General features: G+C 32.3%; 1 protein-coding gene across 2 annotated transcripts in view; it reads left to right on the top strand.

Annotated features, from left to right (window-relative positions):
• HELQ (helicase, POLQ like) overlaps window positions 1-14,905 on the top strand; it is a 47,499-nt gene that overhangs the window by 17,201 nt on the left and 15,393 nt on the right. For both annotated transcript variants that reach the window (XM_081302967.1, XM_081302968.1), the window contains 5 exons: window positions 3,735-3,876; window positions 4,231-4,335; window positions 9,694-9,913; window positions 11,240-11,397; window positions 13,040-13,138. In XM_081302967.1, coding sequence (XP_081159093.1) covers window positions 3,735-3,876; window positions 4,231-4,335; window positions 9,694-9,913; window positions 11,240-11,397; window positions 13,040-13,138 — 724 coding nt within the window. The remainder of the gene's footprint in view (window positions 1-3,734; window positions 3,877-4,230; window positions 4,336-9,693; window positions 9,914-11,239; window positions 11,398-13,039; window positions 13,139-14,905) is intronic.

Genomic DNA, 14,905 nt, shown 5'->3' with positions numbered 1-14,905 from the left:
AGTACAACAGACCTTGTTTTACTCTTAAATGATTTCGCTTTGAATATGAGGACCCATATTTTACTCATTATCTTTGTTCATTTATTTTCAAATCCTATCACCAATTTTTTTTAGTTTTCCAGAAAACTGAAGGAAAAAAAGGAAGTAATACATCATATTTCTGTTATTCCAGGGGTTACTCTTCCAATTTTAACAGTTTTATTCAAACATTTTTAAGCACTTTAGAATCAATAACTATCCTCTTCTGAGCATAACAAGAGTCTTAGCATTTGTATATTCTATTTTACCCTATGTATGTTCCTGTTACCTAGAATCTTACCTTATTTCAAAATGTTTTTTGTCTTATGAACAATAATCATTTAAACTGACCTATAAATTGTACTTGTTTTTGGCTTACCACTATCTCTTGTATTCCACTTCTTCCTTCTATGATTCCTTTTTTAATTTTTTCATCCTTAAGTAATTATTTTTAAAATACTGCATTGGGGGTTAAAAATTTTGAGTCTTTGCATAGCTGAAGTTGTCTGTTTGGGCCTCACATTTTAAATAACTTCCATAGGAAAAGAATTCTAGGTTCAATTGCTTTTTTCCTTTTGGGTATTGTAGATATTGTTCCATGTCTTCTAGGTGATGCTTATTTTTGTTTCTGATGAATTTGCAGCTTTCTCTTCTCTAGAAGCTTTTAGACTTTTTAACCTTAAAATTTCATCATGGCATAAAATAATAACTACAGTTCTTACAAGTCCTCCCTCCCCATATAGTAACTGCTTTATATGCCTTTATAGTTTATGCTTTAAATACTTTCAGTCTTCACAACTCATCTGTAAGAAGGCTCATTACCTATATATTTCTTTTTTCTTTTTTTTTCTTTTTTTCTTTTTGTGTGTGTGTGTGTGTGTTTGTGTGTGTGTGTGTGGTACTGAGGATTGAGCTTAGGGATGCTGTACCACTGAACTATATCCCCAGCCACCTGCACCCTCACCCCCATCCCTGGCTTTTTTTTTTTTTAATTATTATTTTAATACAGGGTTTCACTAAGTTGCCAAGGCTGGCCTCAAATTTGTAGATCCTCCTACCCCGACCTTCCAAGTGGCTGGAATAACAGGTGTGTACCATCACACCCAGCTGTTACCCACATTTTACAGAAGGGAAAATTGCGGCATGGAATAATTAAATAATTTACCAAACCTCATACCCAATGACTGAATTTCAGTGTTGAGATTTGCATCCAGGAAATCTGATTCTTAACAGTTTCAACTTACCTGCTTGTCATTCATAGGGTTTGGCATTTGGGTGGTTTTCAGTCTGGGGCTTTACACCTTTCTTCAATGTAAACTAATTTGGGGGGTTATTTCTCTATTTCTTTCTCCCATTATCTCTGTTCTCTGCTTTTTTAACTTCAGTTAGACAAAGTTAAGGCTTCCAGTTCTCTTTAATTACATATTTTCAGTCTATCTGAGCTATGCAATTTCTTCAACTTTACTTTCCACATCAAAAAATCAGTTTTTTGCTGGGTGTGGTGGTACATAGTGGTAATAGTGACTTGGGAGGCTGAGGCAAGAGGATCACAAGTTTAAGGCTGGCCTCATCAAGTTAGCAAGAAATTAAGCAACTTAGACCTTGTCTCAAAATAGAAAATAAAAAGGGCTAGGAATGTAGGTCAGTGGTAAAGTACCCCTGGGTTCACTTGCCAGTACTGCAACAACAACATAAATCAATTTTTAGTCATATCCTTTTGCTTTGTTCATTCTTTACTCAACAGTTCAGTAGAATTTTTTAATGAAGTTTTAATTTCCAAAAATTCTCTATTATGGCACTTTCTTATAACAATATACTCTCGTTCTTAATGTAATCTCTCTGGAATTTTCTGTGGATACTAACTAGAACTTCTAAAAATTCTGTACCATTTTGTTTTATCAATTTTAGACATTTATTCTATTTGTTCTTGTTTTTTCTTCTATATTGTTAGTTTTCTTCAAGTAGATTGTTGAGTTTTATAAATAAATAAATAGGTTGGTTAGTATAGGTAAATGACATAGCTTTTTCTTATTCTTTTGTACAGGAAAACTGACCACAGACTTCTCTATATCTGAGTATGACTCAAATTGTCATTTTTGTACATCAAAAATAGTTGATAGTCAGGAGTGGTGGCATATGCCTGTAATCCCAGCAACTTGGGAGGCAAGTTGGAGGCCAACCATGGCAACTTAACAAGACCCTGTCTCAAAACCAAATAAAGTAGGTTGGGAGAATGGCTCAGTTGTAGAGACCCTCTGGGTTTGATCCCAGAACTATAAAAACAACAACAACACATACACACACACAATTGTTATCTGCAATTTTAAATAGTTCAAAATAAAATAAATTCATAAATATGGATATTTTGGTGGTGCATGTCAGATTTTTCATTTCTGGAATATAAAATAAAGAAACTTTAGAGTTGGTTGCAGTAGCATATGCCTGTAATCCTAGTGACTTTGGAGGCTGAGGAAGAGGATCAAAAGTTTGAGGCCAGCCTGGGCAACTTATTCAGACCCTGTCTCAAAATAAAATAAAAAGAGTTGGGAATATAATTCAGTGGTAGAGCACTTGTCTAGTATGTGCAAGGCCTCAGGTTTGATCCCCATTACCACACATGCACACAAAAATAACTTTGGGGACTACTCCTATTGATTGATCATAGTCCTTGAAGCTATTCAGTCTAGAGTTCAAAGATGGTTCTGGCAATTACTAATTTTTTGGTTTAGGGTAAGCCACTTAACTGAGATTTGGCTAACTCCTTTGTAGAAAAATAAAATAAAATAAAAAAGGGTATTATTAAGTATTTTTAAAAAAACTGATAGCATTACTGGAAATGCAAATCAAAAGTACACTGAAATTCAAAAATACAAATAATAATGCCGAAGAAGATGCAAGGGAAAAGGAACACTTTTACACTGTTGGTGGGATTGTAAATTAGTACAACCAGTATGGAAATTAGTAAGAAGTTTCCTCAAAAGACTAGGGATAGAACCACCATATGATCCAGTTGTACCATTCCTCAGTATTGATCCTAAAGAATTAAAGTCAGCATACCATAGTGCTATACACATACACATGCTTATAGCAGCACAATTCACAATAGCCAAATTATAGAACCAGTCTATATGTCCATCAGTTGATGAATGAAAAAAGGTGGTATATGTGTACAATAGAGTTTTATTCAGCCATAAAGAAGAATGAAATTATGTCATTTTCAGAAAAATGGATGGAACTTGAGAGAATTATGTTAAGCAAAATAGGCCTGACTCAAAGTCCTGTTTTCTCCCATGAGAAAGCTAGAGAGGAAAAAGGAAAAGAAAGCAGGGGAGGGGGTGGATATTTATGAAAATCAAAGGGAGGCCAGTAGAGTAGGGGAACAGAAGGAGGGAAGAGGAAAGGGAGAGAGGAAGTAATGGGGGAAAAATGATCAAATTTTATTATTCCTTTGTGTACTTGCCTATATGAATGTGTAACAATGAATCTCACTACTATGTATAATTACAATGTACAATAATTTTTTTTAATTTTTAAAAGAATTACTGAAAATATATACATAAAGAACCTAAGGCATCCTAGATTTTGGTAAATAATAATTACCTATTATTTTGATAATACATCATTAAATTTAATATCACATAGATCTAATTAAATTGAGTTTAAAAATAGATGCTATTCCTGTAGATTCAATTTAATTAATTTTATCAATTCCATAGAGTTATTTTAAGAGCTCCCTATGTTGCTAAGGAATTTTTAAAGAGGAATCAATATAAACAGATGATTGGCAGAGCTGGCCGTGCTGGAATAGATACTATTGGGGAGAGTATCCTCATATTGCAAGAAAAAGACAAGCAACAGGTAGTACTCAATCTGGTTGATTGATTTTTCCCCCCCTTGGTCTTGGTCTAAATATGTGATCATCTTTTAAAATTAATTATTAATGTTCCTTTAAATGATATATCCTTCTCTTATATGATTAAAAATTAGAGTTTGAATATTTTTATATTTCAGACAATGAAAAAGTATTTTCCCTATTCAACTTTTAATTTTATAAAGATACTGTTAAATTTTTGTTCTTTGTCCTTTTGAGTTTTGTTGTTTTGTTTTTGTCCCCTGGCTCCACAAGTTTCATGCAAAAGTACAAAATTTTATATTGAACATCATTTATGTTTAATAATAACACAAAACATAACATTATTTTAACTTTTATAGGTCTTGGAGCTAATAAGCAGACCACTGGAAAACTGTTATAGCTGTCTCGTTCAGGAATTCACCAAGGGAATTCAAACTTTGTTTCTGTCTTTGATTGGTTTGAAGGTATTTTAAAATATTTTTTAGTGTTATTACTGTTACCTGAGAGAATAGAGGTAAAAACTTATGCACATTATAAATTATGAAAGAAATGTTAACATTTAATCTAATATGGAAAGGAAGTTTATGACATACTAAATCTGAATCTGGATGTATATGTATATTTTTTAGTCCTTGAGTTATATTTCAAATTTTCATTTCTTATAACTGGCATATAAGTATGAGACTTTTGTGTATCCTGTCATGTCAAAAGTAAGAGACTTTAGTGTATACTATGGGGAATAAAAGGAACTGTAAAACAGTAGGTTCTTGTGTGGGATAAGCCAACATGTCTGTCCTTATTAGGAGTTAGGTACAGCAGTCTTGTGACCATTCTAGGATATTATTAACACTGGGGAGATATGTAGAGTTTTTATCAGATGGGAGAGAGAAAGAGAAGTATGACAGGAAAACATTATTTTTCCTGATATTAAAACTTAACTCTCTCACAGTGATCCTTTAGTTAAATCTCTCTTTTAGGGTTATTCTTATTAATTAAAATCTATCCCTATCCCTAAGGTCTTTCACCCAAAAAGTGGCAAAGCCAGAGTTTGAATTTAGCTTTGTCTTTAACTATAGATAGTCAGTGTTCTTACCCATCATATAGTTTGCCTTCATCAACATGAACAGTTTAAGTAAACATGTAAAATAAAACTGATAAATAAGAGATATCACAAGACAAAATTTTTTATTATCTTGCAGAAGCATGTATAATTACTGTATCACCTGGTTACTTAAAAGGGTGAAAGAAAGGAAAGGATAGAAAGGAATTAGTGTTGGGTTTGAAAGAGAAACAGATATTAGATAAGCAGGGGGAAGAGAAAAATCAAAAATGAAAGAAAGCTTAAGTTGATGTGGGTAATAGCTAATAGACTAGATACTCTAGCTCTACAGGAGGGCTGAGGACTCTGAAGAGTAGAAGACCAAAGGAAAATATTGGCACAAGACTATGTGCCATAGACTGGGGAGAATGGAGGACCGTGCTTAAATACTAATCTGAAGAGTTGATATGGTCACTTGTGGAAAATTAGTTTCATGGTCATTCAAGTATTACACATACTTGGGTATTATTTGAGTAATACATCCAGTTCTCTTTTTACCCTAAGTTATTAACTCTCTCTTAAGCCTCACAGAGTTATCTTATCTATAAAATGAGGATAAAATGGTCACTGACTTATAATGGTTCAAATTTTGATCTTTTCCCAAGCTAGCACTATGTGCCATGGTAGCTCACAGGGTGCTGGACAGTGACAGTGAGCTATAACCTAGTCAGCCATGCAATCATGAGAGTAAACAACCAATGCTACACAGAGTACCATGTTGCTAAGTTATGATGTTAATTAGGCTAGGTATATAAAATGCATTTTTAACTTATAATATATTCAACTTATGATGGATTTATTCAGGATGTTCATTGTAATGTGAGGAACATCTGTAATTGTAGGCACTATTGCAAGACTAGTTTGGAAGCAAATCCATGTATAATAAATAGGAGAGTTGCCAAGGAGTTAATAAGGGAATGAGAGAGATCATAAAGATCATCTGGTTTTAGTACATATATGTATCAATTAAAGTAATAGACCCAGAGAATTAATGATCAGTTTGGTTATTCAGTGAGTTATGATTAAGATGGGACTGTAACTCAGATTTCTGACTTGTTGGCCTATGCTCTTTCCAGTGTGCATTGTATATGTGGAACATTTGCTGAGTACACATGAAACATTCACCAAGATAGGCAGTATTACAGGCCATAAAGTAAGTCTCAATAAATTTAAAAGGATTGAAAACATGGAATATGGTATCGAATGACAATAGAATTAGTAGAGTATACATCAACAATAAATAGATACCAAGGAAATACCACATATTCAGAAACTAAAAACACTCTTTAACCCATGGTCAAAGAAGAAATCACAAGAAAAATTAGAAAATATTTTCCATATAATGAGGAAAAAAAGCAATAAATCAGAAGTAGTGAGATGAGAATAAAGAAGTGCTTCAGGAAAAATAAAAGTGCTTCAGGGGAAATTTTATAGCTTTACATGATTATTAAATATAAAAAGATCATAGTCAATGATCTAAATTTCACTTTAGAAAGCTAAAAGAAAGATTAAAGGAAGTAAATAATACAGATACAAGAAATAGAAATCAATGAAAACAAAATAGATAATGGAAAAAATTAATGAAACCGTAAGCTGGTTCTCTGAAAAGGTCAGTAAGGTTATCAACTGGGTTGGTCAAGAGAAAAGAATGTATAAAAATACTAATAGAGACCATATAAACAGTTAATGTCAGGACTGAGAGGAAGATAATCAGTAAAGATCCTAGAGACATTAAAAAGATAGTAAGGGTTTATCCTTGAATAAATGTATCCTTAAATATTGTAAAATTAATGAAACAACTTGGATGAAATAGGAAAAAATTTTGAAGGATATGAATTTCCAAAATTAATTGAAAGAGAAATTTAAAAATATGAATGTATTTTCAAATCTCTTGCTATTTTTGTAATTCAGAACTTTCTCACAAAGACAACTCCATATCTATATGACTTCACTGGTTAAATCTATCAAACATTTAAGAAAGAAATCATACCAGTTACACACATATTCTTCCAGGAAGTAGAGAAAGAACTGCTCATCTCATAAGACCAGCATTATTTGATACCAAAACCAAATAAAGATGTTAACAAGAAGACTACAGACCAGTATCTCTAGTAAACATAGATATAAAAATCCTTATCAAAGGAGTAGCAATCCGGGGCTGGAGCTGTAGTTCAGTGGTAGAGTGCCTGCCTCGCACATGTGAGACTGGGTTCAATCCTCAGCACCACATAAGAATAAATAAATAAGATATTGTAGCCATCTATAGCTAAAAAAAAAAAAAATTAAAAAAAGAGTAGCAATTCATCAATACTTTATAAAAGTACTATTGCATGATCAGTTGAGGTTTATTCCAACAATGCAAAATGGGTTCAATGTTTAAAAGTCAATGTAATTCTTCATATTGATAGAACTCAGTACCCGTTCATGATGAAAAAACTCAGTAACTAATAGAGTAAAAGGGAACTTTTTCAACATAATAAAGAGTGCTTATTTAAAAATCTACAAGTCTTATCACACTTAATAGAGGAAACCTAAATATTTTTCCTCTAAGATTAGAAAAAGCAACAGCATTTGTTCTCACCATACTCTTCAACATGTTATCCATGGTCATGGCCAGTATAGTAAGGTAGCCATACAGACTGGAAAAGAAGACATAAAGTCATCTGATTTGCTGATGTCAATGAACTCAAGGAGAGTCCAAAGGAGTTTGCAAAAACTATTGAGAGTATAGTTAACATTGTCATAAGATACAGGGACAACATAATAAAACAATTATGCTTCTAAATGCTTACTGTAAATAATTATAAAAACAATTCCATTTACAGTGACATCCAAAAAACATGAAGTACTTTGGGATAAATTTAACAAATATGTGCCAGATCTATACACTGAAAACTATAAAACACATACTTAGAAAAATTTTAAAAGACTTAAATGGAGAGAGATGCCATATTCATGAATTGAAATATTTAGTTTTACTTTTTCCCAAATTGATTCATACCGTCAGTGCAATCCCAATAAAATTATCAAGAGATAATTTCTGTTATTATATTTGAAGAATTGGAGGCAAAGAAAAGTAGGTTGTGTAGGCTGCTTTTGACCATGTATCTGTGCTTGCATATTATTTTTTTCTTTATTTTTGTGGCACTGGGTATCAAACCGAGAGCCTCACGTCTGCTCTTCAAGTGCTCTACCACTAAGATGTACTCACAGCTCTTTTTATTTTGAGACAATGTCTTGATAAGTTGCCCAACCTGGTCTTGAACTTGCCATCCTCCTTCCTCATCCTTCTGAGTAGCTGGGATTTCAAGCGCACGCCACCATTACCAACTGTAATTTTATTCTTCGTGAAATGATTTACTAATGACCTTGCCCCACTGGGATGTAAGCACTGTGAAAGCAGGGCTCACAGTTTCTTTTTTTTTTTTTTTTTTTTTTTTTTTTTCTCCATTCATCACTGACTCCCATCCCCTGGACAGTGGTTGGCATTTGGACAACACTCAGTAAATATTTAAATTAATGAAATTAACCTTCGAGTTAGGTATGAGTGAACTTGTAGGTTGGAGCATCAGTGAAGAAGCTAGCTTTAAGAAGCTCTGGAGAGGCAGAGGCTAACCCCATAGGGTAAAGTCACTATTGTCAAAAAGGTTTTCAGAGAAGGATAGAAAGATAACATGAAAGTGGTAGAGGAATCAAGTAAGATGCCTCATCCACCCATCCACCTAGCCTCCCACAAGGTTAAAAGTAATCAGTCAGGTAGGAAACAATACAGAAACTAAGTACATTTGTAATCCACAAATCGAGTATCAATTCTTGGATATCTTAAAAGTGCATTTTTAGTTTAATTGAATATTAAGAATGATTTTTATTAGAAGGAAGAAGAGAAGCAATATAAAATGTGCCCTATAATATAACTACTAAAATTTTCCAGTTGAAGTATCATCAAAATTATAAGAGAAAGAAATATACTTATTGATTTACTATATTTTAGTATAACATGCTGATTTCATTGAAATTGACTATGAATGAATTATTTTAATTCAAAGTCAATTGTGCATCTGAATTCCAAATGGAGGGCTGAGCGTTACTTATGGTCTCCATTGTTAAGTAGTAAATAATAAGGGGTGGGGGAAGGGGCGGTGAAAGACTGGGAAAAGACTATGGGAATGAGAGAGAGAAAAAAAGTGGTAGAAACATACTATTTATTTACAAGAAAGTTAACCTTTTGGGCAAAGTTTTGCCTGATCCTGTTTTAGTCCATCCTGTTTTAGTGGATTCTTTCAGTTACATTTTCCATCTTTCTTTATTTTTAATGCAAGTTTTAGAATTAAAGGATACTTTCACAGTTGGATTGAAAGGGCAAAGAGAGGTTTCTGGAAGGAGGTTGGTGGGAATTAGTGAAGATGCATTGGGCACTAAATAGCACAGCTTTGGAGATACTGTGAAAAAAAATTATTTAAAAGCCTTAAGAGTTTTTTAATGAAAAATATATATGTGCTTTCACAAAAAAAAAAGCATGAACATGATATCTTCTTCCTTTAATTTTTTTTCTTGTTAATTTTTAGATTAGTTTAAAAAATCATATGCAACTATATAGATTTTATACCAATTTTTTTATTTAAATAGCTTTGAATTACAGAAATAAATAATAATCTTGCTTAATGTACAAAATGATGCCTTGAATTTAAGGAAAAAGCTCTGATGATGTCCTGGATTGTTTCAGATTGCAACAAATCTTGATGAAATATATCATTTTATGAATGGTACATTTTTTGCGGTTCAACAAAAGACTTTATTGAAAGAAAAAAGTCTCTGGGAAATAACTGTCGAATCACTTGGATACCTGACAGAGAAAGGACTCCTACAAAAATATACTGTTCTGTCTGAAGAAGAATTGCAATATAATTTTCGTATTACAAAATTAGGACGAGCTTCTTTTAAGGGTAAGAGAGATTTAGGTAAACTCATATCTCATTATTAATCTGAGGCAATGTATTGGAAAAATACAAATTAAATTTATCTTTCTTTAAATTGGATTTGTGATTTCATATTTATAAACATTCATTTTATAAGCTGATAAGCTACTTCAACTTTCAAAAGTTAAAAAATGTTTTGAATCAAAAGTAAATTAAATACGGGGTAAAAATGGGAGTTCATAACCCACTTGAATCAAACTGTGAAATATGATATATCAAGAACTATGTAATGTTGTGAACGACCAACAATAAAAAAAAAATAAAATAAAAAAAAACAAAAGTAAATTAAAATACTGCAAATGTATATAGGGGAAAAGATGGTGATCCCACTTTGATATTTCCCTCCCCATTAACCACACAGACCTTGAAGTCCTACCAAGAACAGCAAATTGGTTTATATTTTCCCAGACCTATTCTGTGCTTTTCATTTCAATTATTAATACATGCATTTATATAATTTTAAGTTTTTATTTTTAAAGAATTAAATCATTCATATTGCTATGGAACTTACTTTTTTTCTTAATATGATATCTTAGAGATTACTCTATATCTAAAGAGTTTCTTTCTCAATGGTTATATCATAATTTACTTAATGGAAACTAATACACTTCTGTTGTTTTAAAAAAAATCCCAAAACTCAGGATTATATTAAGGAAGGTTCCATATTCAGTCCTATTTACACTCTCTCAGGAGCTACCACCATTAACAGTTCAATTTATGTCATTATACAGTCATACACCACAAAACAGTGCTTGAGTCAACAACTGACCACATATACAATGGTAGGCCCATAAGATCGTATCACCAATGGTGTCCTTAGACATCTTGGGTGTTTTCTCAAGGATGAAATGTCTCTTTATCATACACAACTGTATTTTCATGTGTGTATGTATGTGTGTATACATATGTACTTTTTAAAAAATATATTTATTTATTTTTTTAGTTTTTGGCGGACACAACATCTTTGTTTGTGTGTGGTGCTGAGGATCAAACGCAGGCTGCACCAGGTTGTGAATAGAGCTGTATGGGCATCTCAGTTTATGTATTTTGTATTATGTACATATGGAAATGTTTCTCTTGGCTAGATTCCCAGAAATAGAGTAATTGGATCAGAACTTATTAAATATTGATTATTCTATCAAAATGGCCTCCAAATAAGTGAAGATTACATAGTAAGAGACTTTGAAGACTTTTTGTTACATTTAGTTAACTTCTAAATAAGACTTTATTTAAAATCAGCTCGTTCCTCTTTGAGTAATTATGAATGATGAAGTATCTGTATCTTTCTTTTAGGAACTATAGATTTGGCTTATTGTGACATTCTCTACAGAGACTTGAAGAAAGGTCTTGAAGGGCTTGTGCTTGAAAGCCTTTTGCATCTCATCTACTTAACAACTCCCTATGATCTGGTTTCTCAATGTGACCCTGATTGGATGATATACTTCAGGCAGGTAAGAATATAGGATTTTTCTACTTAGGCTACTTAGTTTATCAATGATGTTTGATCTTTACTTTTTTTTCACTCTATTAAGATATATTTATTGTAATCCTAGCGGCTTGGGAGGCTGAAGCAGGAGACTCATGAATTCAAAGCCAGCCTCAGCAACAGCAAGGCGCTAAGCAATTCAGCAAGACCCTGTCTCTAAATAAAATATAAAACAGGGCTGGGGGTGTGGTTCAGTGGTCGAGTGCCCTAGAGTTCAATCCCTGGTACCAAAAAAAAAAAAAAAAAAAAAAAATTAGAATTGGGCCTTTTTTGTTTGTGAGATTTTTTAAAAAAATAATATGGCAACAACATTTTTGGCTTGTTTAACTTAAATATTACTTTTCTTTTATATATAAACATATTAATTATCCAAAAATAAAGGTACCAAAAAAAAGGATTATCACTGATCACATTCCCCCAAAAACAGTTCTTCTAAAGTTTAGTGACTTCTGCATTTTGTAATGCTTAGAGTGTAAAGAAAACAGTGAAACTATCACTGATGAGTGAGAGTTTAGTTATATGAAAGGTCTGTCAGAGCCAAGCCTGATGATACTCCAAACCCAATGACATTAATACATACAAAGGAATATTTATTTTATTGCCAGTACCAAGGTAGAACTAGCCCCACTTATAACAAACCTAAATGATAGAGTATATACTTCATTTTGATTTTACTGTGACCAGGCTAGCTGTATGAACACACATTATGCAGAAAGAGTATATAATTTCTATTATTATTATTTTGATACTAAGTATTGAACCTAAGCCTTCATGCATACTATATCTCCAGTCCTGCAATATGTATCTTTTTGCAGGGTGTGGGGTGGTGGGTACTAGGATTTAACCCTGGGATGTTTTACCACTGAGCTATATCCCAGCCTTTTTTTTTTTTTTTTTTTTTTTTTTTTTTGGTTTTTGAGACAGGATCTTCCTAAGTTGCTTAGGGCCTCACTATATTGCTGAGGCTGGCCCCAAACTTATGATCTTCCTGCCTCAGATTCCAAAATCACTGTGTGATTACATGCATGTACCACCACACCCAGCTAGCATATAGCTTTTAATCTCAGGAAACTAACTTCTACTTTTAATGTCATCTTTTTAAGTCATTACTATAAGATTTTTTTAAGTGTTGCTATATATAATGCAGTTACTTTCAAAACCTTTCCATCTTCTCCCTCTCCCCAGCCATCTGTAGTATTAAACAATCACATGGAAACCAGTATTTGTGGCCATGTCTTTAAGTAGAGTCATGTATCACTTAATGGCAGATATGTTCTAAGAAACACACTGGTAGGTAATTTCATTACTGTATGAACATCAGATGGCTATGACATTACTAGACCATGTAATCTTATGGAACTATCATCATATATGTGGGCCTTGACTCATTTTGCCACATGAGACTGTAATTCTACTAAAATATGTTATATTCTAAGGAATATAACATATTCTTTTAAAACTTGCAATATTTATAAATAAAATCGTCATTTTTCATATCCTTTAAAATCATGAAAATGTGATTTCCAAAGAAATGCCAGATTTGTTTCAAATGGCACATTTTTAAGTTACATTGATTTTTTTTCCATGTATGTATTCTTTTTCTACAGTTTAGTCAACTCAGTCCAGCTGAACAAAATGTAGCTGCTCTTCTTGGAGTCTCTGAAAGCTTTATTGGGAAGAAAGCATCTGGTCAAGCCATCAGGAAGGTACCACAGTCATTTTCCCTTCCTAAATAATGAAGTTCATTCAACAAAACTAATACCATTAAAAAAAAAAAAAACTAATACCATTCATCTCCTTTAGTGATTGGATCTTTTTATTTCATTTTTTTCTTTAAATTAATATAATTTCCATTTTGCTATTTAAAACATATCTTTCTGAATACCAGAAATGTAAGAATTTTTTAAAGGCTATTTCTGGATGGTGTGATGGCCATTTTTTTTCTTTTTGATATTTTTGCATTTCTGTCATACATGTATAAGGCTATCATAAGAAAGGATAAACCTTATTAATCTACCTTTTTTTCTTTACAATGGTGTACACAGTTTTTAATTCTGCAAAGCAGACAGGTACAGTGGTCTAGGGTCTAGTCAGAGCTAGTTGTACTTACTATTAAAATAAACAAGTCCTATAATCAACAGTTCAGGTGAGCTTGCTGTGGGCTTGCTGCAATATGTCAGCTGGATTTGCAAAGTCTGAAGAGCATCTTGGCTCTCATTAGTTTTGGAAGAGTCATCCTGAAATAAGCACAAATGTTAACAACACTGATAAAAAAGACCCAGGTTCAGAAGGAATCCCTTTTTCCTCAATTATGCAACTTTGGGCACTGGGAGAATTGATGACAGATGGAGGAGAAATAAAATGTTAATCTCCTTTTCTTAGGCTACTTGTGATTTATATAATAAAAGTACTGAAACACTTATAAAATATTTTCACAATATCATATGTTCCTAAAATAAGTTCAATTCAAACAAGCCAATATATTTTACAGAAATTTACATCTTATTTGGTATCAGGGATTCTAACATAGGACAGGTCTAGATGTTTTTGTTGTTATTTTTTGTCCTCAAAAAACTTCAAGTTTAGTCCTTGTAGTAAACAAAACATTTAGAAGGTTGAAGTGGATCAGTTAATATTCTTTTGTGTGATATCTTATATCTTAATGTTTCACAATTCAGTCGGTAGGCATGAAGCAAGTGTTTAATGCATACACTAACTTTAAAAGAAGTAGAAATAATTCTGTGGTAACCATACCTTCAACTTCCTTAAGCTAATATCATTTTTTTTCTCATAATATATTTTTTCATTTTTAATTTTATTTTTTAATTCATCTTTCATTGAAACAATTATCTTACTTGCCATTTCCCCTATATCTTTTAAATTTATGTAGACAGTGCTAATTTCACTTTGAAAAATGGAAGATGGTGTTTACTTGCATTTGAATTGAATGGTGCAGCTATCTTATGCATTGCTATATCATAAAATTAATAGCATCTATATATTTTTTTAACAATTTTTAAGTTGTTGATGTACACAATAACTTTGTTTTTATGTTGTGCTGAGAATAAAACCCAGTGCCTCACACATGCAAGGCAGGCACTCCACCACTGAGCTACAACCCTAGCTTAGCGTCTATATATTTATATCTACAAATATATATATTTATACATATGAATGTACAATTATATATATTTATAAATATATAGATATATGATATAGTAATATAATATCTATTTTAAACATTCATATTTTTATAATTTCAAGGGATAGATCCTACTGAGCTGCATCTGCAGTTCTTTTTCTTTTTTTTTATTTTGAGACAGAATCTCCCTAAATTGCTGAAGCTGGGCTTGAACTTGCAATTCTGGTGCCTTAGCCTCCCAAATTGTTGAGATTACAGGCATGTGCCACCACACCCAGCTACATTCTTACAATTTTTAGATTAGGTCTTTTACTTTAGAAATGTCTATGTT

Source organism: Spermophilus citellus (assembly GCF_964194105.1).
Source record: "Spermophilus citellus genome assembly, chromosome: 8".
Taxonomy (NCBI): domain Eukaryota; kingdom Metazoa; phylum Chordata; class Mammalia; order Rodentia; family Sciuridae; genus Spermophilus; species Spermophilus citellus.
The sequence above is the reverse complement of the archived record's forward strand: the minus strand, read 5'-3'. Positions and strand labels throughout refer to the sequence as shown.